A 25,991-nucleotide genomic window follows, 5' to 3' on the forward strand; every position below is an offset into this window, starting at 1 on the left:
GAGAGAAGCAGCATTAGTACTTTTACTCGGCTTTTACGATAGCAGCACATTTTAGCCTTCTTTTCACTGGCTCATTTTCTCAGCCAGTTCTTGAGGATGAAAATGTTGCTGTTCTTTGGTAGATACGGAAATCTGTCAGCAGAGTTCACCTGTCCTAATACTGACACATGAAAAATGGGAACATTTTCAGCCTCTTTTAAGCTCTGACCTGACCTGCTGCACATACCAAAATGGCAATGTATGTTTGGAGCATCTTTTTCCTTTTCTTCCTGTAGCAGGAAGTTATTCTCTCATCCCTTCGATCCCCACACGCACACACGCTCACACACACACACACTAAGCCAATCCCACGAGGAGAGTCTATGGAACGATGTCCGTTAGCACATCATTATGAAATTCTCAGAATGTTTCTCTCAAAGAATATAAAGTTTAACACATTCTGTACATATTGTTGGTTTCTTAGTTATAAAGTAAACACGGTAACAAACTGTCCATAAAGTGTTGACTTGGTTTAAGCACAGCCCCTTCTCGTTTTATCTTGCTGAAAGTCCTCTCTTCCAGTCAGAAACACTCCAGCGATGTGGGCATTCGGTGTGTGACAGCAGAGGAAGGAAGAAAGAGGCACTTTTGATCGGCTGGTATTCCTGGACTTCCCTTTTTCCGCGGAGGTTTATGTTCCTGACACTAGATGGTAGTGTTAGCACGGAAAAACCGCTGTGGATAGGCACTTGGCAACAAGGCTCCAAGGCAGTGCCCGCTCTCTGCTATGTCATCAGGATTGGTTTCTGACGCACTTCCAGGATATCTGGGCAAGGGAGAGAAACAGACACAGCAAACTTAGGGAGCTCCTGAAGTACCCACAAAGCCAGAAAGCACGAAGGACTGGAGATGCAACTGTGGACTGCAGCACACCCCACCAGGAATTTAAGACACGAGTACATGACTGCATGTTGAAGTTAACCAGGATGCAGCTGGGAGGAATTGAGAGATGGGAAACTGCAAGTATATCCCATCACAGAGAGAGGACCGATGATCTACCAAGTGTCATTTATCCTGGGATGAAGCAACACGTGTCAGACATGGAGTGGTTTCCAGGGAAACAAGTGTAAGTGCCATTAACAGGAGATGCCAAGGGGTTTTCCCTTTCTCGAAGGGAGAAATGCAATACCCCCAAGCCCATTAAGGGAGTTCTGAAGACATGGGTACAAATAATTCAACTGTTTCATCCACCCTATAACCCAAAGCCTGTATCTCTGCACTCAAAAGGCTGCCATAAAAAACACTCCTCTTTTTGGCTCCTCAGCTCCATATTGCCCAAATGTGACAGAATATGAGCCTGTAAAACTTCTGTTGTAATCATGGGCATCTCCCTAAATATGGACAGTAAAACCAAGATGCTGGCAAGGCAGTACATAGAAATATCTGGAAACTGGGCTGCTAGGTCCTTTTCAAGGCTACACAGAGAACAAAGAACATGGCAAAAGGAAGCACAAGCCAAATTAAGAGGTTGATCATACATAACTGCACAAAGAGGATGATATGAGTAAAAACTGATCCACAGTTCCAGAGGGCTTTAGCCACACTTGTAAAGAATAAAATACAGTGGAGGAGTCCAGTGAAGGGCCACAGAGATGACTAAGACACTGGATCACAACATATGAGGAGCAGCTGACAGAAGTGGGATCATCTAGCATGGAGAGAACGCTCAGAGCAAAGGAAATCTCATCAATATGTATAAACTTGAGACATTATAAAATGCACTTTGATCACTACCACTAGGATTTTAAATATCCTAGTACAGGATTTCTGAAGTACCCAAGGGAGATGAGCACCTTTACCACTTCACCCTGCCCCACATATAATGCTCCTGCTTCCTGGAAAGCTGCCACTGGCACAAATGCATTGACTACAAAAAGGCCTTAGAAACAGGCTCTACCCAATGTGTCAAGCTAAAATAAATGTGGGTAGTGAAAAACTGCAGATGAAAATTCTGCCTTACAGCCCAGACATTTCACGTCCTATTTCTGTGTATCTCAATATATACAGCAACTCCTGCAACCGTATGTTCAACAAATTAAGTCTCAGAAAGGATGTTCAAGCTCAAAGCAAATATTTGAGCATGGAGGCATTTAGCCACCCACTTGAGCAAGTGTTAAATGCCAGCAGGAACAATACCTCTTCTGTGAGCTCCAAAATGCCTGTGGTGAGAGAGTCAGTGAGCTTGGTAACTGCAGCTAACTTGCTGTAAGATTATCAACACAATTATCATAAGGAATAATTACATATTTTGCTGAAACATTGTTCAAAATCAATCTCTAATTACAGAGGATCCATTTTTACTGGAATCTGTAATTTCTCCTAAATTGAGATCAATCCCTACATACAGTGGGATTACAGAGAAAAATACTTGTTCCTCTGTCCTAACAACAGCAAACCCCTCCAATGCAGAAGGCTGCCTGGGAACCCAAGGACTCTATTTATGCATAATACATGTCAAGTTTACCTGTTAAAATTCGATGCAATGGCAAAGTGATGTAAGTTAAGTGTGCATAGAGTAGAAAGTTTTCATCTGTTCTGTTCAGCTTCAGCCACGAGCCCACCAGCGAGCGTCCTGTTCCGGACAAGGACCGCGACCGCAGGTTGGTCGCGTTGTGCAGATCTGCAAAGGCAGAAGAAGACAGCAAGCTTCAAGGGATTGTACTTCTTGCAATGTATTGCAGCACTTCTGAAAGTCAAAGGAAGAGGAAGGCCTCCTATTCATTGTTTAGAGTCAAATCACATGCAGGACATTATTATTGCTGTGGTTTATTTTTAAATCAGTCAGATCTTGCCTAACACAGAGTTCACCATCTACACTGATGCTAAGAAATGATAGCAGCAGCTGTATACAACCATCTGCTAACAGACCAGCCAGGAGAATTGAAGGAGGGGAAGGTTTGTCCTCTCCTGACAAGTCTGTTTAGCTGGTAGTACTTCTCTCACCTCCTCCATCATCATCCCTGAAGAACTCCTCACTGTCATTTGCTGAGTGGGATTTCTTCATCTCAGCAATGCGATTTCGGGGCACTTTTCTCTTGAGGGATGGGGAGAAGAAGGACGGGCGGTTGTTGCGTTCTGGGGTTGGTGGTGTGCTGAAAGAAGTGACCTGAAAGGGAAATAGAAGAAATGCTTGAGAAAGTTTTGTTTTTTCCCTGTGTGCCACAGAGGTGTGCTGTAAGAAAGTCACATGTGTAAAAATCAGAATAATGACTGGTGTCCAGCTCTGTTTAGTGGCCAGAGAATGTCAACGGAACAGTCAACTCAGCTTCAAGATGCTCATCAAGACGACAACACTTCGACATATCATCACCCTCAGCTGTTGCATGAATAATGAAAAACCTCAGCTGATGACTGGCTGTTACATGAATAATGAAAAACCTCAGCTGATGACTTGTAACTAGGATTTATAGCCATACAGGGGCAAAATTAATAGTTTAGGCATCAATAATGTCAATCTTGTTTTTGCATGTTGAAATTCAGCAGACTTAACATGCTAAGAATGTATTGGTATTGGACACACTAAAATCGTGCCATCTTCATTCCTTCCTTTGGCAAGGATGAAGTAGTAGTTGCCCTGCTCAGAAGGATGTCCCATGGGATCCTTGTGAGAGGTCACAGTTCCCTGGGGAGCAGGGTCACAAGGCAATTACTGAGCCCAACAGGCTGATGCAGAAGTGAGGTCAATGTACAAATGTATGTAAGTCACGTTTCAACACAAGATGGAGAAAACCAAATTGAGATGCCTCCAATGATTATGTTAGTCCAAGTGCTGACAAATACAGGGATAGAACTGTCTGTGGTGAAACACAAGTTAGGGACAAAACTATGGAGACACCCTTCCTTCAGAGCAGTAGTTGCCCTTGAGCAAACCACAGTTAAAACCACACACACCTGTTTCGGAGAAGCGAAACGCAGTGCTGATGTTCTGGCTTTGCTGGCAATATTTTAATAGTTTCATTTCAAATGGAAAAAAGAATAGGGATAGCCACTTTGCTAATGGATGTGAATAGCTTCTATCTCATCCTTCCTTCTTCACATAGTCAATTAAACAATCCCATAACTCTCCCTGACATGACACCTGATACTGCTCATATCTGTCCATAGAAATAAGGAGGGAGGTGACATGTAAGTGAGGATGGCAGCCAAGCTAATGTGCAAAGGCACTCTAACACCTAACTGATCCTCTCCCTGGTGCACTTCATTTCTAATTTGTGCTTGTCTCTGTTTTTAATTCTAGAGCCATTTCATATCACACCTGGGGGGAAAACCAGAAACAGACATATCACCATTAAAACCATTAGCAAAAAGCAATGATAACACGTTATCAAATCTAATTTGACATTTTCCAGTTGAAACTGGAAGTCTTTAAGACCAAAGACCACATTGTCCCTCCAGGCCTGATTTCTCCAGGCTGTATTCCTGTGGTAGAGAGCAAGCACATCCAGTTAACGAGCTCTGTGCTGGCAGCTTATTTTGCCTTTTACCTAGTCAGACACAAAAACCACACAGCTTGAGTGGAGACACTCAGAAGCAGTTCTGCAGACCTTGAAACTACACAGGTTAGCCACACTACAGAGGAAACCAGGCTAGACTGATGGAGTCATCAGGTACTGACCCAGCCCACATCAGGACACATCTGTGCAGGAATTTTGAAGACATTGTCTAATCCCCATTAACAAGGTAAAATGTCTTAATGGAAAACACGGCTCAGGACCAAATAAGGGTAAAATCAACATCTGTGGTCTGATTCTATTGGCATTTTACTGCACTTGCATTAAAATTAAGCATATGTATAAATATGATGCTGCACCTAGACCTGTAATCCTGGCTTTAGCATTAGGCTTCATGCTGGCAGCATTCCTCAGTGGCAAAATCTAACAGAACCATTTCCTGTGAGGTTTAGCAAGCAACCTACATAATACACAAATTCCATGTTTCTAGGTAAATCCCATCTCGTACAGAAATGGAATCTATTATTTTCATCGAAAACAGGCAGAATCATCAGTTTCCCTGGCATCAAGATTGCTGTTGTTTCAACAAAACACTCCTCCAGAAGCATGAATCATCTCTGTATTCAGTATTTGCTCAGGAGAAACTGTGCTAAAAATCTATCTCATATCCTGAGTGTGTTCAAAATACACACAGGCAAACCTCAGTTCAGAGCCTCAACGTGAGTTAACCCCAGTCCATCTACTGGCTTTGGAACAAAACATGTTCATTCTTCACCTTGAGCCAGCATTTCTGTCTGCTACTTACTCTCTCATGCACTGGGGAGTCTGGATTTGAATCTTCTTCTGTTCCATACGGTGAAGTGTCACCAGTGGAAACTCTACTCACTGCCATCTCCGCATGTCCCTTCCCCTGTGGTCCTTTCATTCGGACAAACTCCATGTTGTTGTATTTATAAAAGCCAAAAGACATTCTTTGAGCCATCTTCGCTGCAACGCTCACCTACAACGTATCAGAGAGAAAAACATGTAATATCAGCTCCATGTTTCAAAACAAAGAGCTTTCTCTAAGAGCAGTTATCTAAGAATAAATCAAAACCACGGTGGACAATGATACTTATGAAGCATTTTAAGCTGCAATCTGAAGTGATCTCCAAAAGAGAACTGATTTTACAGAGACAAAAACAGGCTCAAAGAATCAACTCCTTTGGCTATCCAGAAGGTAGTTACCAAAGGCACACTGAGATAAACCAAAAGGGTTTTATCCATACCCACACACTGTGGCACACGAGCACAAGCAGACATGTGCACAACTCAATGCAGCCTGTGCTGAGACACTCATTTGAGTCCAAACAGCAACAGACACACACATGAGGTGCTTCAAACCAGCAAAGCACACACTGCACAACTCTCTCTCTACTTTGTGGCTAGTCACTTCAGACGTTTGTGTGTCCACACTGTCAAGGCCAAAGCATAAAGAACCAGCCCCCATGCACAACTAACCTCCGTCGCACGGCTCACCACAAAACCCTGACAGCTTTAACCCCTCTCAACAGACACAAGGGCCCAATTTCCAGTTAACACAACTGAACTGAAAAATGAACTGAGAACTTAAAAAGGAACAGACCAATATGAAAACAGTCAGGGTTTTGCCAAGTGAAATAAGTAGGACTTATCTGTAAGTGGTTTATTGCAATTTTCAGTACTTTATTGCGCAAGAGGGCTGAGATGCTCATCATGGAGCACATCTCATATTGTACTAAGAATTACAGAATCATTTAGGTTAGAAAAGATCTTTAAGATCATCAGGTCCAACCATTAACCCAGTACTACTAAGGCCACCACCAAACCATGTCCCTAAGTGCAACATCTACGTGTCTTTTAAATGCCTCCAGGGATGGTGACTCCACCACTGCCCTGGGCAGCTGTGCCAGTGCTTGACAACTGTTTTGGCAAATAAATTTTTCCTTATATCCAATCTAAACCTCCCCTGAAACAACTGAAATTGAGTAACCTTTGAAAGCAAAGAGAGATTACTTCTGTTCTGTTAAAAGAATGGTCAGATTTCAAGTTTTGCCTTTGGCCATAATGGAGCATTCAAAAAGCTAACAATTTTACTTCATCTAACAAAACAATGTCAAGTAGTTGTGTGGTCAAAGAGGACATTCCTAGGCTATGAGGTGAATTTATCACATCAAATCTTGTCTTTCCACTACAGATTTTTTTTCTTGCATTGTCTTCAGTGATCTCCATGCCCATACATTTTAATAACCACCTGCTGATTGCATGAGGCCACAGGATGATGGTGGGAGAGAAGCATTTTTTGTTCCATGTTCTCAAAAAAACTGCTAGAAGACTATAACTGCTCACATTTAAAACAGGGAGAAGGGAAATTATTCAGAACCTCTCCTGACAAGGGTAGGAACGAAGGGAAATGAAGTTTACAGTCACAGTAGATATTGTAGGATTATTTCATTTGTTTGTTTTTAAATCTCTCAGGACTGTCTTCATAATGAACCATTTGAGAAGTTTATTAACTCTTGACTTCAGCACTAAGCACTGCATTTGAAGCTGAAAGTGCTGGAATTTCATGTTTCTGTAGGAAAGCAAAGACAGTTTCTTTTTGTGGCAATGAAACCACAGTGGTCTTTTGGAAACAGCCATGAGCACAAAACACAATGAAGAAAAATACACTTTACATATAGCAGGGTAGTTATCAGAGTTTAAGATCTTCCATTACAACTTCTCTGAAGTAACTAGAAATATCAAGGGGCTCCCAGAACTGTTGTTCAAGTCAATTCCTGTGTCACATTCGACTATCTATCACCTCCACTGCTTTTGGCAAACAGCAGAGGAACATATCCTGGTCTGAATACCCTCAGCTGTCTGAGCCAAAAGTAGTGGTTTTGAAGCAACTTTCAAGGCCATAACAGACAGACTATGATGCAGCTGATCTGACGGGACAAAAAGCTAACAGCCTCAGCCACAAAGAAAATATGTGGTCTCAGTACCATTGTTGCAACGGATGTTGTCTTTCAGAAGCTCCTTACCCTGTTGTCATAGACTTTCTTGAGTGCTTCATAGCGGATGGACCCCTGAAAAATCACCCCTTGGAAGGTGTTGCTTTTGTCACTGGCCACCAGCTCCACACAGACCATCTCTCCTTCTCCCACAGTCATGTCACTAAAAACCTGCCAAAGATGCAAGATGAAACACTTTGAGGCAAGTTGCAGTTCAAATTCAAATACACTCAGATTCCCATGGTTGTCCTTGGGCCAAAGGCAGTTTCAATGTAAATTGAATGGAAACAGCATGTTCCACCCCAGCCTTTCAAAAAACCAGACTCCAGGCAGTGCACACTGCAAATCAAGCGTTGAGATAAGCAGCTCTCACATCAGTCTGTCTTGCTTTAGCCCATCATAGAAACTGATGCCAAAATCCACCTTTAAGCTCAGACTCATTAAAGAGAGAGGAAGGTCAAAAAAATAAGAACTACTGGAAGATAACCCTCAATTAGCCAAGAACATTTGCTCAAAAGGTACAAGAAAACATCTAATCAGGACATAAGACTAGAATAGGATAAATCTTTGCTCCTGCAACAAGGAACTCACCTCTTCAAAACTGTCAATCATGAAGAATATATTGGGGTAGCTGATCTTTGACTCTTCTCCTTTACTGTCCATCGGGTGTTTGCTCGGAGATGCAAACACTTGCTGAGAAAGAATCACAGAATACGATCACAGAAAGGTACAGAAACAAAATACATGTTCTCAGTTCAATATGCTTTGGAATGGACACACTGAACACAAGGCAAGCAACAGCAAAACACCTCAGTCCAGCACTGTTCAGAGCCATTGCACTTACGCCAGAGATGCTGGACATGCTGCACGCAAAGCTGAGCTGGTTTCTCACTACAGACAGTTTTGCAATAATGACACTTGAGAAATCCTTGAGTTTTCACATGCAAGTTAGCACACACTGGTTGCTCCACAGTAAATGTCCCTGTGTGTACCTGACCTCTCACCACCCTACAGTACAGCTAAGGTATGTCATTACAGAGAAAACCACCTTCAGCTGCCTTTAAGTTACTGCAATGAGCTGCAAAGTAAAAGCACACACAGCAAGAAATTTACTGTGGAGCAGCTGACATAGCACCTTTAATCTCATTGTTATTGTTTGCTTAGTACCATGCTAAGATCAACCTCCCTCAGCAATGGGAAGCGTAGCTCACAGGAGGACAAGCACGTGGTTTCTCATCCTCATTCTCTGCTTCTGGTTCTTTCTCTATTAACTGTGCTTCCTCTCGCACATTTCTCCCTCTGAAGCAGTTCTTGAACTCCTTTGGGGACTTCACTCCACAAAACAAAGTATGTTTAAATAGCTAAAGGTTTTAGATTTTATCACTCCAACAAGATTAACAGTAGGTAATGAGGGAGAAGGAAGTCTTATCTAGCAGCTTTCTTTTCTTTCACTTCTGTTTACAAACAAAGATTTGAATTAAAGAAACCTTTCAAATCCTAGCTCTGGATCCGCCCAGATTGTCAGGCTTGTGACTCTTGCCTACAAGCCATTCAACACAAAACATAACTAAGGATGGCGTGTTAGATATTCATGAGAGGGTTGCTTTTCCTTATTTGTACTTATGAAGCCTACATGCACATTTAAATATAGCCTGTTACAAAGAAAGGTTATTTCAAGACCAAAAACATCATTAGAAAGTAATAAGACTCCTCAAAAATGATACTTGCAGCAGTGCCTGAAACAAGGACATCTTCCAGGCATCCTTATTCTCATGCCAGATAAGGTGAAACAAAACCCCCCAAAACTCATCTACAGTCAGACCCACCTGAGGAAAACACAGTTTGTAGAGATCTTATTGTCAAGCCAGGAGAGAATCAATGTAGTGTGCAAAACAATTTAAGAGAACCTCAGCCTTTTTCACACTGGCTTTGTGCCTTAGGCACTCACTGGTGTGAGCACAGCAGCTTTGTCATAGGTCTGGAGTCAGACAGCAAGCCCTAGACTGAACAGGGCTTCTGCCAGTTCAACATCTGGCTGCACACTGGCAGAAAAATACAAACTTTCTAAAGCAAGAACCAGCAGAACAGTAATGCAGATCCAAACCAGACGGATTTAAAACTGTTAAGCCTCATACCAATAGTTGATGTGATGACAAAATGCCCAACTGCAAACATGCTTTCCACAGCATATGGATTTGCCTTTGCTCTCTTCATAGATCAGCATCATGATGACAAAACATTACTGATATGTGCTGGTAAGTTAAATGTGTGACAGGTTTCTCCTAGAAAAGGGGAGCTAGAAGTTTCTAACCAGTCCTACAACAGGAGCCTCTAGGAATGAGGAACAAAAAAACTTCCTCCTCATTCTCAACACTGCTCACGTGCAGTGAGGGCATATCCCTCATCCTCTTCCTACTTTACAAATCTGCAAACCATATTTGCAGATCTGTCTCCAAAGAATTTTGCAGAAGTGAAATTTGGACTAGCAGATAGTGAAAAAACCCATGAGAACTAACAGGCCTCAGCAGCACTGGAAGAAAGAAATTATCTGCCTAACCAATACAAATTACAGATATAACAATCAACACTGCTAGTTCTGTTTGTAGGCAAAGCAACAGTTCTTCTAAAGTGGTAAAACAAAATTAAGGGATTAAAGAGGACTGGTTTATTTAGGTAAAGCCATGCAAGCAGCTGCATGAGCTAGAGGAATGGAAGTGCCTGGGAGAAACAGCCTTTTAAAGGCAACAGGAACCTTTTAGAGAATTTCTGATAACTAGGAGAAGTTGTTGCAAGGTCTGCTGGAAACTGAGCGAAGAAGTTTCAGGTTTCTTGTTCCTATCCCCTCCATGCTTGTCATGCAGTTCCCTCCACTATGCTAAACCCTGAACTGCACACAAGCAGGCAATGAAAGCCCTCAGTGTGGAGATGAAAGGAATGAGCACGTAAGAGAGAAAGTAAGACTCTCATAAAATAAAAAGATGCACTGGTAATCAACAAATCATCTACCATTTAATATCTCTACATTACAAACTTACCCTGAAGGCTCCTCATAACTCAGGTCTCATACAATTTCAGGTTTAGCCTCAGATTGGGTAACAGTTGGGCACACTTCCCTCTCCCCACCAAATCCAACAGGCGAAGATAAACACCCTGACAGCATGCAGAGGTCTTCACAGTTTTTTGAGAAGGACCATAAAGGATGTTTAGATTTCACATACAGATGACTGGCAAGAAATGTCACTAGACAAGGACTTGAGATGCTTCACAAGGATGTCAGAGCACAGGCTGAGAACCACTGCCCTGGTTTCGGTGCAGCTTTTAGGATTAGGTAATACTGGATGCCAGCCTCTTATCCACAGCTATAAAAGGGGCAGCTCACCTGAGATTTCTTTTTGTGAATGTGAATATCTCCCCCATCGGAGCGAGTGCACACAGCACAGGTCACCACATAATCCAGCTAAAACAGGGCACCAGATAGAGAAATAAAGGTTTAGAGTTAGAAAACAAAACATTTGTGTGCATGAAGCAGAACACATTCCATCTTAATTTTTTTTGCTGTCTAAAAAGTAAGATGTTTCGGCATTGCCATTTCCTTTACTCTCTTTACTATACTGAACCTCCTACGATTTTCAATCCTGTGTTTTTTCATTAATTCAGTGACATTGAAACTTCTTGCACAGTTTTTTGCTGAGGTGCACAACCAAAGGGTAAGGGAACTCCTGCCAATGTTGTTTAGCACAAGCTCACTGCTAGCTGGGGGAATAGGCAGCACACAGACCCTGAGCACACTAAGGTCGAAAAAGAGACACACTAATGAACACAAGTGACACACTAGAGAGGTCAGAAACCACTAACATAGCCTGCCAAACAACCTGAAGAAACTTGTAAGGAGCAAGTGCTCTGGACAGCAATGTCCAAGCAGTAACAGCACCTCTGAACTCTGATCGTGACAAATGGGTCCTGGTTTCACTGAGCATCAAATAAAGGCAGAAGCTGCTCCCTGCAGAGGAGTTCTGCAACGAGACTTCTGGGAGGACAGAGAGAATGAAAACCATTCATTTTCCAGGATGCCTGCAATGAGCCAACACTCCCCCATTTCGAGATCATAATCAGCAAAACTTTCAAGGGATCTCAAATGACTATAGTAATGTTCAGCTTCCCTAAGCACCAATCTAACATACATACAACAACTAAGCAACCTGTGGGTTAATTAAACAAATAATTTGTGCTAGCTTCATGTTTCCACCATCACCAAAAAAGTTTTATTAAAATTCTGATGCAAGAGCAGAAAAACCCCAGTACAACACGTGACTCTGCATGTCCACTGAGAAGTTCCCTCTCTTTGCTGTATCACGTGAACCCTAATGGAAATGTTGCTTGTCTAACAGTCTCATTCACTCTCAAAAACCATTAAACTGGACAAAGCTTTCCTTTTGCAAAACTCTATTACAGAGCACAAAATTCAGCCCAGCTTCACCACATGCAGTTAGAAGCTTTTTGAGAAAAGCTGTTAGAACTCTATTGAAAAACTAATAAACATCTCAGTTTATGTTTATTTAGATTATGAAAGGCAAAATTAAAGCCAATGTTTCTTTCCATCCTTCAGAAGTGTTTGAATCCTCCAAGCTAGGGAGGAAAGGAGACAGATCAAAGCCAACCCAGAATCCTCTGGAACATAAATAGCTCATGAAAATTCAATAAGCATCACTGTTACCTTCTGTAGAATGAGGTTCAAGTAGACACTCTCCTCCCAGTCAATGTCGGGATCTCCTAGGCCAGGAAGCTTCTTAGAATCTCTCCGGTAAACTTCAACTTCAACCTGCTAAGAAAATATCACATTGCCTTGAAAACTATTACTTAAAGGTATCTGTAAACAAACATAAACCTGACACCAGAAGCTGCATGTTGTGTAGCTTCCTGCTACGGTTTTCTGTTGCATCGGATTTTGCTGACCCTGCAAGACTTTGTGTGGAAATGAACTGGAGAACATAGGATGTGTAGGAGAAGAGAGAAGAAAGGCAGATCTGGGGAGGAGTCCCAGGCTGGAGCAGGTGGATGTCCAGAAGAATGCTGTGACCCTGTGGGATGCCCCTGGTGGAACAGGCTCCTGGCAGGACCTGCAGACAGGAGCCCAGGCTGGATCAGGTTTCCTGGCAGGATTTGTGACCCTGTGGGGGACCCAGGCTGGAGCAGTCTGTTCCTGATGACTGCACCCCATGGAAAGGACCCATGCTGGAGCAGTCTACAAAGAACTGCAGCATGTGGGAATGACTCAGTTTGGGGAAGCTCATGAAGAACTGTTTCCCTTGGGAGGGACCCCATGCTGGACCGAAGAAACTATAATCTTTTCCTCCCATACTTCAGAATCACTCCCAAATTTTTCCTGGTTTATTCTGCTCTTTTCTTGTTTTACTTCCTCCCACATAAAAAAACACTTTTCAGTTCTGAGATACTTTAAGTAAATGGCATAACCTGGATGGACATCACCAGAGCAAACTGGTATTACCAGCACCAGAGCCTGTCTCTGTTTCTAGACAACATGCTGCTCTTGGGCAGTTAATACTTTGTACGTCTACATGGACTTAATTGAGCACCTCATCACATAGCTGGGATGTCTGTGTGCCACCCTGTCCCCTCACCCCAGCAATTAAACCTACCACAGTAGGAAACCAGATCCCTTTGGTACTGGTACCCATGGAGTTGCCACAGCAGGAGCCTGGCAAGTCAACTGCTGGAGCCATTTGGCTTTCCTGTTCCATTTAAGCAGCTTTCCATGGAGCAGCACCACTACCACAGAGTGAAGCTGAAAGTAAGGAGCTATTCCATAGTCTGCAGGAAGTCCCAGACACGCATGTACCCCATCCAGACCCTCTCCAAGCAGCAGTGTTGATTCTTCAGGATTCAAGGCATTGGAAAATCCCCTCCATGCAGGTGCTTATTCAGCTGCTTCAGTACCAGACTCCTATAGAATTGATACAGATCAGGCTTCACACAGCACAAGCCATTTAGTTATAAACTTGCTGTGAAAGAAGATTACATTTTTACCAGTACGAACAATCACAACAAAATTTTTCTCTTAGGGGAAAATGAAAGATGTCTTAACGAAAACAAAAATCAGAGACAATATTCACAAAGAAGTGGAGCTAAATGCTAAACACCAGCCATCAAGCAATAGCAGGGCAAAAAAAATAAAAAATGAAGCTATATTTACATTAACATTGCGGTTAAAGATCTGGTTACAACTTTCAAGATATTATTTCAGTATAAGGTGTAGCGACCCTAAGGCTTGAATCAGCCTCACAAATGTTTCAAGCTCATTTAACACACCAGTAATGGGAAAAGGAAGGGCTATATTGATTTCTATATTTTAAAAAAAAAATAATTAAAAAAAAAAAAATCAGCAAGGCCCACGACCCTGACTCAACACAGAGCATTCTCCCTGGTCTGAACATTTCAGGGTGTTTCTACCAGGAGATGCCAGGTCTGAGATTAGCAGAAGGTAGATTCACTCCAAGCCAAAGGTTCCCAGCATCAGAGCAGGGTTTGTGTGCAGTGACTCCTGCTCAGGTGACTCCTGGGGAGGGGGTGGAGGTAATTTATTCAAAAAGGAAACATGGAAATAAGACTGCCTGAAACCAGCAGCAATACAGGTCAGTGTGACAAATGCTGCTATCTTGGCAATGTCTCTCTCTAGCTTTACACTTCCTTCAGCCTGTTGGAGCAAGGCTGGTTGAACAGACACTGACCTGCCAAAAATCACCAAAACATGAACTGGTACCTATGCTACCATTTTTGGCAAAGTCAGCAGGATGCTGTGGCTGAAGGAGCCCATTTGGGATATCACCACTCCATCTGTGAGCTCCAGGCAGGGAGTGCTGGGAAAACACTGGCTGTAAACAGCCAGGAGGAACTGGAGCAGTTGCAAGCCAAGTCTGTCCAGGAAATGTCATTGCTTGACTGCTCCCTGATTTTGGAAATACTGAAGGAATATGATGCCTGCACAACTTCCCCAGGCAGGGTATGTGCACATGGAAATTGTACAGCCCTGACATGGTGGTTCAGCACCTCATGTGCATTAATGTGGTGTTAAGTCAACAAAGGATAAGAACGTGGAAAGTTAAAGCAGTTTTGTGTGTAACTTTGGAAGCAGCTTTAACCACTGCCCAAAAGGAGAGGTATGTCAGCAAACGTGCAGAGGGGGAAAATGATTGGATCTCTGCAGCAGTTGGTGAAAGAGCTGCAGGATCAGTGAAATGAGAGATGAAACAGGCTTTGGGAGCAAGTGCTGTGTGTTGCTGAGTGCCATCGGGAAAAGCCAAACAGGCTCTACCCACGTCCAACTTTTCCCTGCAGCGCAAAGCTTCTTTGGGCAAAACCTCCAAACCTCCAGGTCCTTCCTGGCTTCCCTTTACCTACATATAAACAAATATGATGCAATTCGGAAGGAAAAGAGTGTTCCAGGAGCCACCAGGATCCTCTGACACAGGAATAGGGCATTTTCTCAGACCAAGAAACGACCACAAACGCCACAGAGGTCGCTGCTCTACCTCCCAAGACTTGGGCCTCCAGTGCGTGGAACCAGCTGGGAGGAGCCCCACTAGCACAGATCAGCATTCGAAGCACTGTCCTGTTGCCCAGCAGTGCTGTAGAACACACACAGATAGCACATGGGCTGATCTGACCAGGTCACCCATGAAAATCCATCTGCTCACTCATCCACTCAGCATTGAGAGACCTGTCCTGTTAAATGGGAAGAAAATCAAAGTCTGCTGTTTTCTGGAGCGTGCAGAGAAGCCCTGTGGGAAGGGTGCATCCCCACTCCTGTCACACAGGGAAGCTGCTGTTATAAGCCTCCACTAGAATATTTATATCCAAGATAATATTTAAAAGGGAACAACTGTATTTAGCAATGCAACAATTCCTCAAATGAAAGACTCTTTCAGATATCATATGGAGCTTTCTTCTTAGGACTATGGCTACTGAAATTTTCCCTAGCAGTAACTGCAGAGGAAAATGAGAAGAATGCCCTCCAAAAACAAAATTCCAATTCCCTTTTCCCAGATACTGTTAGTTATTCAGAAGTTGCACCTGATCCTCCTGGAACACACACTGGAGCCCACATAAAGGCAACATAATGCCCAGTAGCTATGGCAACTTGACACCCACCGTAGCTATAAAGCTGAAACAAAGCCCACTGCAATAAAGCAACTGTGCACTGTGCAAGAGGCAAAGTTCAGCTGCACACAAAACCATCCGTTTTGAAAATCTGCTTCAGTATTAGTTACTGGAATTCTGTCCCCATAACCACTTTGCATAGGCAAAAGTCAACCCAACATACAGAACGGTAAATGATCTCAAAAGCTGACTAATTTCTAGTATCTTTGGATAAATTAGAACAGCAAGATGATATCTCAGATGGCAGTGTCTTGCAGAGATTCCTTCAAAGGTCCATATGGGACAAATTGTGTGCCCAGCACCAGTGGCTCATCTTTTCCATGAGGAATCTATTCATAGCTAAGGGCTCCCATTTATTGGCATGAGAAATGCTGAGTGACTAACTTCTGCTACTCATTCATGGCCTGCACATGAGAAACTGCATCCCAGATCATCTACTACTTATGCCCTACCTCTGCTCACACCATGATGGCATTCAGGTTGGAAGATTTACTGCAAATGCTGTGTGTTTCCATGGGCAAGGACATGGGAGGGTGTTTGCAGGTAGAGTAAGAGCCTTGGAGAATGGCAGTGGATTATCCTTTTTCATCATCCAAGCTGCAGGATGGCTGCTGACACATGAAAGACACCATTCCTGCCCCAGCTCACACTAATCAGGAACAGGGGGTTCACAGGTGGCTACCAGCAAACATGCCTTTAAAACCGAAATGCAAACAATTCCCTCCAATTTGTCACACTTAGCTGCAAATGGGAGACACGTTCAAGTAAAAATCATCCAGACTAGGTTGCAAGAGTAGCTGCAATATTTCCTACTCTGAAGAAGTCAAGTTAATTAAAGTTTTGGAACAAATGAACTTGTGAGAAAGGGTCAGTTTATTTTACCCTCTATACTTAATGGGAATTAAATTCTTCTCCACGGAAGTGAAGGGCAAAATTCTCAGCAACTTCAGAGAAGCTGGGATTTAACCTCAAAATTTCCCAAGTATTTATAACTTATACACACATACCTCAAGGTAAATTTGACATTGGCTTATCTACAGTAGTCAAGACTGAAATGTTTAAAAACCAGGCAAAACACTGTAACTATGATCAAAGTCCAAAGAGAAATAATTACAAACAACATTAACATTGAGATTAACCACACAGGACCTTTTCTTTTGGACCAAAGTAATTTGCTGCATTTATAGACCTATTTGCAGACTTATCACAAAAAGCCACAGGCCTTGTAAGGTTTGTCTTCATGTAAGAAACATATAAAGGAACAGAAATGATTGTAACTCAGGTAATGAGCAGTGGGCAAGCTAAAAAGAAATCGTGTGATTGTGTAAAACATTTCCATTTGGTACAAAAATACAAAGGGCAGTAAAATATTGCAGTATAAAAATTTAATTTATAATTTGTTGCCACTTAAAGACTCTATTTGCAATTATGAAACTGGACAGATAGATTTGGGAAAGAGCCATTACAAGGAGAATCATTAGCATGATTTGCATGTTGTGGACTGTTTTTTATTTGAGAGTTGATATTAATTAGGGAGATTAAAACAGGCAGTGATTTCACTACATTTGATAAGATTCTATATAGTTCTAAATCACTTAAAGTTTAGCTTTTATCATGCAAAGAGCTCAAGTATACTTTCTTTTCATAGTTAATTTGGGATTTTAACAAGAGCAAGATGACTAGGCTGACTGCTCTCCCAACAATCAAGCAGAACTTGAATTCTTTAGGGAAGAAGATGATCACAAACTTTTGGGAACTTTTTCTTGTGGGTGGAAAGCCTCACACATCTGTGAAGAAAAGCAAAGCAGGGCTTTGCTCCTTGAACAAGGCTCTGGGCAAGACATGCTAAAATCCTGCACCACTTCACTCCATCACCCTGTTGCACCTTCCAGGGATTAATGCTGCAAGGCTCAGCCTGGGGCTCACAGAGGGAACTGTACCCACAGACTAGGTCACTTACTGTCTCTTCACTGAACGAGTGCAGTTGCAGTCTAAGCTTGAAAACAGCAAAATCAACTCACACATAGTATTTATTCCCTCCCATTTCTTTTCTTCTTGATATTCAGTTCTGCCAAGCTACTCCCACTACTCACATGGGTTTCAGTGCTGCTGTAATTCCTGTAATCCTTACAACATAATTCTTCTGGGTTTTATTGATCTGGTTGCAGGTAAAGACTCAATGACATAAGACTGCCCTAGAGTCAATATTTTAGTTTACCTTAGAGTGAGAAGTGCTCTGATCTGTCAAGTCCAGCCCCTGAAATTCAAGATGAATTACACTGCTCATGATCCCAACCCTTTTCAGAGAAGATGAGGTATCACTGCAAAGATCCTCTACCTTTGATCTGTTGGTATCCTCTCCTTCCACCCAAGTGTTCTTTTGAGGGAGAAGCAGACTTTGGTCTATGACTATATCTGAACTGAACAGTGAAGTTCAAAAGTCAGACCCTATTGATCTCTAATGAGACAAATGTAAAAGGTACACAGGGCAATCTCTACCATCAGCTGGTGGCTAGAAACAGCAGCTTCCTCCATCTTCAAAGACAGAAAACACTCTCCTGTAACCCTTGCCCTTCATCACTCTGCAGCAAGAAACTGTTTGCCCCCTTCATTTGAGGGCACACACCAAACACGAGTTTGTAAGATCCTGCATTACCTTAAGATTGTGTTTTCTCACTGAACCCTCACTTTTTTTCTTCATTATTACATAAGCTTGTATCTCAATATTAGAGAAATCACCTTAAAATTAATTACAGCTCTTGCAAAAGTACTTCTTCATCATAAGGAATTCCTATCAAATGTATTCTGTTTTCTTCTTTTCAAGGAGCACAAGCCATTCCTTCTGATCAGCAAGCCAAGGGCATAGAAAACAAAGATTTCACAAGCCTACAGATCTGCTTCCAGTATGTGCACATTGTACATGAAAAAGCACAGTCTGAAGCAATAAGAAGAGCAAATAAATTTTAAGACTGAGAAAAGCTAACAGGACTCACAGAGTTAAAAGCTGACTTCAACCAAGCACAATCGAAACTACTTATGCGAAAAGAACCCCAGAACTCCAGTTCTTCACAACTCTATCAATAGCAGAAGAGGTATAAAAGATTTAAAATAAGAAAAAGTGCAAGTTGTTCAACTTACTGGTTCAGTGTGAATGCGTGAAGATGCTCAAAGAAACAAGGGGAAAGCAAAAATTTGCAATTCATAAGCCAAACAGGGTATGGAAGCTGTTTGCCCCCAGCCTGGCTCTGGGGCCAAGGAAGCCACTGTAATGGTGGCTAAGCATGACAAGACTGGGAGATAAACATGCTGGTCAGTATCAGCAAGGCAAGAAATCCCTGTATTTGGGATCCTGACAAAGTCACCTGAACTGCTGCCTCACACTTGTACTCTGTGAATCTCATCAACTTTCATTTCCCAATTCAAACGCTCCACAGATCTGCTAAATCAGCTTTCAAAAACTGAAAGAACAGACACGTGTGACTTTCAGCATTATCAAACATAGCTTCAAACCACTGAGTAACCCATATTTTCAGCTGTAATAGGTTTCACACTGTTACCTTATTCCTGTAATATTATTTTCCAGCCTTTCTGAAGCTCCTAGAAAAGCACAAGTGCCTGAAGCAACGTGCAGTGTGCCTTCTGAAGAATCCAGTCAGCAGAACTCGGGAAGGCAAGTTACACCCATAACATAATGAAGGCAGCAGACACAGACATGGGAGAAAGAACATTACATAATGCTAATAAAACAGCATGTTTCAAACCACCTCTGTTGATTGCAGAAATGCATAAACTGGTCAGAAAACGGGTGGAAAAAAACCTGGTGGATAGAGTAGACATTTAACTTCTAATTACTAGTGTTATTAGAGACGTTGATGATGATATTCCAGAGCTCCAATTCAATTGCATATTAATTTCAACACTGAAACCAGACATTCCCATACCTCTAATAAGCAAGCTGACCTGACTGTAACCCACACACCAAACACACTAAGTGTTCTGCTAAACTAGCAGCCTGATGAGGCTTTTGGGGAGCTCCAAGCAGACACCTTCACCTTTCCCAGGATGCAAGCAAGTTCAGCCTAGCAGTGCCCTTCTGTCCCTCAGCTCCCCAGTGACTCAGACTCCCAAGTAGACACCTTCACCTTTCCCAGGGTGCAAGTTCAGCCTAGCAGTGCCCTTCTGTCCCTCAGCTCCCCAGTGACTCAGACGGATACGAAGCATTTGTGCTACTGAATTATTCATTGTAATTCTATCAGATGGGGAAACTGGTCTGGGCTTCTTCACTTTCCAGTGGCAGAGAACAGAGCATCTTCTCAGCCATGTGACTCAGGGCTGCTGTGTTTCAGTGCCATTCATAATAAATTCATTTCTGATTCTGGATTTCTTGTCACCCTGTTTGACTGCTCAGGAGGAGTTCTTCAGAGACTGGAAGCAATATAAAGAAATTAATTAAAAATGCCCCTGCAGCCCACACTCCCTTCCTGAGTCTGGAGTTTACTGGCTGTGACACCACAAAGACATTTCAGCTGCACATTTGCTTTGCCTCAGACAGGAATTTACTCTGGAAATAAGGCAGAAGATGAGAGCATCACCACCCTGGCTGCTGTTAGCCTGCCAGGTGTGTCACAAGCATAGTCCAGGTCACAGACAGCAGGATCCATTCTGTGTGGGAAAGAGATGTTCCTGTCACACCCCTGACAGTATTCTTCTCTTGGCTTTTACCAAGCAGTCTGCCACAGCACACAGAGGAGATGGAGGTGGCCTTGCAACAAGTGCACCATGAACAGAAGCTCTCAGGCAGCAGATCCTTTATAAATATGCTTTTAGGCAACCAAACGTCAGCAAAGCAGCACAAGAAAGCTACAGGGATTTCTGACAAGAACTGCAAAATAAAGGCCAAATCTTTGCACTGAAGATGTTGAGCTCTTCACAGGAAATCAGAGTATCAATCTGATAACCCAGAGTTCCTTCTTCATGCTTCAAAATGAAAGACCATATTGAGGCTGCTCTTCTGCAGGAGCCACTGTTCCTGCTCATTGAGACATCCATGAACTCTGCACCACAGAAGTGTTGAGGCAGAACTGCTGTCTCGGTCCTGACTTGTACATGTTGCAATCATTCTTTGTCCCCACATACTACCCATGTATGAGGAGAGAATTTATTCAGCAAAAGATGCAATTTTTGGCCATTTGTTTCCCTACTGCATTCAGATGGTGACGTGGGACTGCCATGAAGTATTCCAAGCAGTTCTTCTGGAGGCATCCTGCTTGCTTTCAGTGTTGAAAAGAAAACCCCCACCACTGCTTTGAAAGGTACAAAAGAGCCAAGAACAAAAGATTCTTAAAACTTGCATTTTTGATAGATGCTGAGTTCAGGTTGTCAAATCTTCCAGCCAGTCAGTGAGTGACAGTGAATTATGGATTCAGCTATGAAATCCCATGATTTCAGTGAGAGTCATGTGCCTAAAGTCATTTAGCTTTGGAAACAGACTGGCCTCCCACCACAGCCAGAGTGAGCTGTGTCACAGGCACACAAACAGGCAAACCATGGCTCCTGTTCAGTTTCTGAAGCTGCAGTCACAACATCAGTAGCTTCAGCTTTTTGAAGACTTTAACAGCCTGAAGACTATTCCATGCATTTGGCAGCAACTCTACTCCACATTTATAGGACGTTGAAGAAAACAGGACCTACTCCAAAATCCAGGCAAGCACAAAATGTATATCAAGAGTGTCTTAAATTCATCTTTTCTATTGCTTTGCCCTATAAACGTGGCACCCTTTTCAGATGACAAGGCATGAGGAAAGGCTAAATAGAACCTAGCCCTGCTGGTCTATCACTGAAGCTTTACCTTCATTTCCCAGCTGTCTCTGTTAACACCATATACTTGCATTTTCTGGAGTTCTGGGAGCAAGTAAAGCTGCTCCCTACAGAAAGATCAAAAGATTGCAGCTGTAGCAAAGCATAATCCTTCATAACTCCAGAGAAAGAGCCAGGTATCACAGAATCATAGTATCATCAAGGCTGGAAGATTGTCAAGTCCAACCATTAACCTGTCACTGCACTGTAATTCCTAAACCACATCACCCAGCACCAGATCCAGATGCCTTGGGAACACCCCCAGGGATGGTGACTCCAGCACTTCCCTGGGCAACCTATTCCAATGCCTGACCAACCTAATAGTGAAAAAAAATTTTCTAATATCTAATCTGAATCTCCCTCTGTCTCATCTTATGGATACTTCCTCTAGTCCTCTCACTGCAGACATGGCAGAAGGGACTATCCCACACCTCTCTACAACAGCCTTTCAGGTAGTTGTAGAGAGTTGATGAGGTCACCCCTGAGATACTCAATCGTGACCTACCACCATTTTAAAATCAGAATCCCAAGTCCAATCATGTTACCCTTTCAAAACTGTAGGTTCAGACAATATCCAGGATCCTTTGCAAGTGAAGGTAAGGGCTTGTATTTTCCAGCAGGTCACATCAGCTGGTGTGCAAGGCAGCAGCAAAGGGGTTTTTGAGTCTTGGCCTAATAAACAGTGGCAGGTCAAAGGGGTTTCACCTTACAAAAGCCAACTAAATTCCTTAACCCCGGGAAAAGCATGCAGTGCCCTGGCCCACACAGAAATTGACAATAAAGGTCTGTGATTCTGCTGAAAGACACAGAGAAGTACCACCTCTGAAAATTGGCAAGAAAAATGGCAAGAGTGTTATTGTGACATGCCAAGGAAACACAGAGCTGAAAGCACTTCTCTGGGATCCAAGAGTCTGTGTAATGAATATAGCCCAGAACTCGATATGGCAGTTCTGCCCTGGCATTCACATATTAGGAGCTTAATTGCTGTTTCACCCATATATGCTCAGTTTAGAAATTGGTGGGATGGAGAAGAGAAACAAATGGGAAGTCACTTGGACCAGGTGGCCTATGAAGCAGATAATTTAAAAGGTCTTTTAAAATAAAATGTCTGATGGTAGAGAAGTTTACCATCAGCACCTACTGACACACCAAATGGTAGGATTTATTGCTTCAAGCTGTTGTGACTAAGCTGCATCCAAAGCTCTTCTCATTCAGTCTTAAAACTGAACGGAACCTCTCATCTTGATGCTACCAGTTTTTTTCTGCTTACCCTCTATTACACTTCAACTTGAAATGAAATGTTATTGCTGATACTCCTCAGCTCCAGTAAGCACAGAAACACCCCCCCCGAACTCACAAGCAGGAACTAGTTTTAGTCACACAGGACAGCCATCAAAAGCTGAACACTGCTCAATAAATCGACCCTTGTTTCCCGCTGGCATGGACCATCACACCACGGCATGCGAATGATGCGAACGAGCCACATGAGTGTGCCATCTCAGGGAACAAATACCACCCTTGTCAGCACTCACACAAACAGCCTCTCCCCACTCAACCCCGTTTTGTTGTCATTAGCATCAGTCCTACAGAAGATTACTGTGCTCCAAGCTGTGCGGATCTTATTTTCATGAATGTGAACTAATGTTCTGAGCTGTCCCAGGACAGCGAGTCACCTCATGCACCTCTGCCAGGGCTCCTCAGCCAAAACCTGCAATGGCCAGGCAAAAGCAGAGCACATCTATAGCAGTGTCTGTGAAACAACTAAAGTGAGCTTGCTTCGCTGTACACCCAAGCTACAAAGACAGCCAATTTCCACGTGGTCCATGGAGGAATCATCACCAGACCGTTTGGCTCAGCCTAGGCACAAAGCATGAGCCAACAGCACAGGTCCAGTTCTAGCCCTACATAGTCACAAACAACTCTGAGCCTCTCCCCTTCACCCACCTTTTCAGTCTACCTTGGGGGATGTAAATGAGAGCACACAGTTTGGTGGGTGACTTGCAGCTCTATTTGGTTCCTACAGAGATCAGTCTCTAGCTCCCTTCCCTTTAATGATCTGATTTTGGTATTTTGACATCACCTTTCAAGAAAGAAGGTCCAAAACTACAAAATAAAATAAAAATCTGTGTAGTCAATTCGAAGAGCAGGAGTAGTTTGTTTGGTGTCTCACTGCACTGGACAGGCTCAAAAAATCATAAAAGAGGAGCTGGGACTGCAAAGCAGCCAGCCAAAATCAAACCGAAGGACAGCTGCACAGGTACCAAAGAACCACCAAACTCTGAACTTTCAAAAAGCACCTGAAGAACTTCAAAGTCACAGGAAAGGTTCAATTCTCAGAGGCTGAGCAACACACAGACAGCCAAGGGGGGATCACAAAATGCTGTGTGTAAGGCACACTCCCCTTCCCAGCTGTTACAGCACGTGATTCACTACCCCTGATTTTGTACCACTACACTTACTACCACTTGCAAAACCTCCTCACAAATAAAAACTATTTATGGTGCTTTTAGGAGGCTTAAATAAAGCTCTGAGAGCAAACACAAGGGTTTATGTCCCTGAATCCTCTCCACAAACGTTTCAAACACTTTAAGCTGATGAATATGTTAAACAGAGGGGTCTGTGAATGAATTTAAGCAACCAGGCTGCCTCTGAGGTTCATGATGTGAAACAGGAATGCAATTATAGTCACTTAAACAACCATCAGGACAGAAGTTTCCTCCAGAAGCCTTAAAGATCCAAGTACACGGGCTGAAGACTACTAAACCACTCACCTGACAGAGAAAGAACAATATTTTACCATCTTCTCCTTAGTGGTTATCATGATGGAAGTTGGAGGGCTGAGCAGAAGGGAGAAGAGAATTCTGCCCATTTCCTGTGTCTCCAACAAAAAATTGGGAAAATTCTGGGATCTTCTTCTGAAGAGGCCTGACAACTGTGGTTCTTTATGTCACCACACTGAAACCCAGAGAACACTGGTCTACTTGGCTACAAACACATCATGTGCAAATATCTGTGACTCAACAACAGTATCAATTATTTACATGTTTCAGGAAATCAATCCCAGTCTTTTCTTCCTCCGTTTATCTTCCTGCAGCCACCTCCCTAATTCCCAATAAAACCATCACACCTCTTGCTTCTGCTTCCCCAACTTAAGATGAAAACTGCCATGCAATGCTGAGATGTTTCTCAGATCTCTAATGGGGAAATACCTGTGCAGCAGCACTAGGCCATCAGATTATGTTTGCAAGGAACAGTAGTTCTTTAGGAGAGTATGTGGTCTTAAATGTAGGCTATGAGAACACCGCAATTTCTTCACGGTCACTGCTGCATCCCAGCTCCAGGAGGCTGTTTCTATTGTGCTACTGAGTACCCCACAGGTGGTCATTCCTGATACTCCGGTATGTCAGGCAGACTTCTTCTAGAAATACAACAGTGACCATCTTCCTTCTCCTTTATTCCTCCCCTTCTACAGATTAACACTTTCAATTTATAAAATATTGACATGGAAAAGCAAAACAAAAATCAACTTCCCCAAAAAATCATGCAAACTCTCTTATCTCCTCAAGTCTGTGATAGTGCAGCTCACTTACACAGCTATTGATGTTAGAGAATCACGGAACAGTTAAGGTTGGAAGGGACCTCTGGAGATCATCTAGTCCAGCCTCCCTGTCAAGGCAGGGGCACCTAGAGTTCACAGCATCAACCATATTATTTACTTATGGGCCAATTTTGTGTAACATCTTGTGGTGGGCAGAGCTGGAGATTCCTTACCCTTGGAGTTCCTCAGATGTGTCAGGTACTCAACAACACCAAGTCCTGTGTTACCTTAAGCTTACCAAGACAAAAAGGATAATTGCTCACCTTTTTACCCTCTGTACTCTCACCACCAACATAAGACAGTTTCCGACGGACGTAGAAGAGCATATCGTCCTGCCGGGGAGCCCATTTCTCCATGAAATACGTTGAAAACATCCAAGTCCAGAATACAATACGGTCATCTTTGAAACACCCTAAGAGGCACAAAAGATAGGAGAAATTAGAGCTGTGGAATTAGCATGGCACCTTTTATTGTTAACATGACACACAGAGTCTTTGCTACACATGGTGCAGTTGAGCAGTTGTAGCTTTTAGTTCCTCCACAGCGTATAGCTGCCCAAACCCACAGCTCATCTTGGGCCACTGTCAACCACATCCTAGCAACCAATCTGCCCCTGCACACCACAACCACAGACCAAGGGCCTGGAGCACACTCTGCCTATGCCTGTGCCACAGAGAAGGACAGACACAATGCACCGTGTGAGAACACATCACAGTAGCACTCAAGGAGCAGCGTCAAAGTCATGTTGTGACAGTACATGCTGCAAGTAACGACCTGAAGCCACCAGCTGCCAACAACAAGTTTCTCACATGCTCTCAGGGAGTACAGCCAATCCTTCAAAAACTAGGAGCTCAG

At 43.0% G+C, this 25,991-nt stretch overlaps 1 protein-coding gene across 1 annotated transcript; it reads right to left on the reverse strand.

Moving 5' to 3' along the window:
* Positions 1 to 364: 364 nt before the first annotated feature.
* Positions 365 to 25,546, reverse strand: KIAA0930 (KIAA0930 ortholog). Its single transcript, XM_009077083.1, has 9 exons — positions 25,400 to 25,546; positions 12,222 to 12,329; positions 10,887 to 10,964; positions 8,099 to 8,200; positions 7,538 to 7,678; positions 5,296 to 5,490; positions 2,983 to 3,145; positions 2,504 to 2,659; positions 365 to 805 (listed from the first exon to the last, which is right to left on the reverse strand). The coding sequence occupies exons 1-9, from the start codon at positions 25,508 to 25,510 to the stop codon at positions 765 to 767; spliced, it is 1,095 nt and encodes a 364-aa protein (XP_009075331.1). The 5' UTR covers positions 25,511 to 25,546; the 3' UTR covers positions 365 to 764.
* Positions 25,547 to 25,991: the final 445 nt, after the last annotated feature.

The sequence above is a fragment of the Acanthisitta chloris genome, unplaced genomic scaffold (assembly GCF_000695815.1).
Source record: "Acanthisitta chloris isolate BGI_N310 unplaced genomic scaffold, ASM69581v1 scaffold16516, whole genome shotgun sequence".
NCBI classification, from domain to species: Eukaryota; Metazoa; Chordata; class Aves; order Passeriformes; family Acanthisittidae; genus Acanthisitta; species Acanthisitta chloris.

What these genes read in the sequence shown, in the direction of transcription:
- KIAA0930 (XM_009077083.1), bottom strand. Translation starts at nt 25,510, where the DNA reads ATGTTTTCAACGTATTTCATGGAGAAATGGGCTCCCCGGCAGGACGAT. An exon ending in AGAGTACAGAGGGTAAAAAG is followed by an intron (nt 12,330 to 25,399) that starts GTGAGCAATTAT and finishes ATATTTTCTTAG; the next exon opens with CAGGTTGAAGTTGAAGTTTA. An exon ending in TGAACCTCATTCTACAGAAG is followed by an intron (nt 10,965 to 12,221) that starts GTAACAGTGATG and finishes GCCCTGTTTTAG; the next exon opens with CTGGATTATGTGGTGACCTG.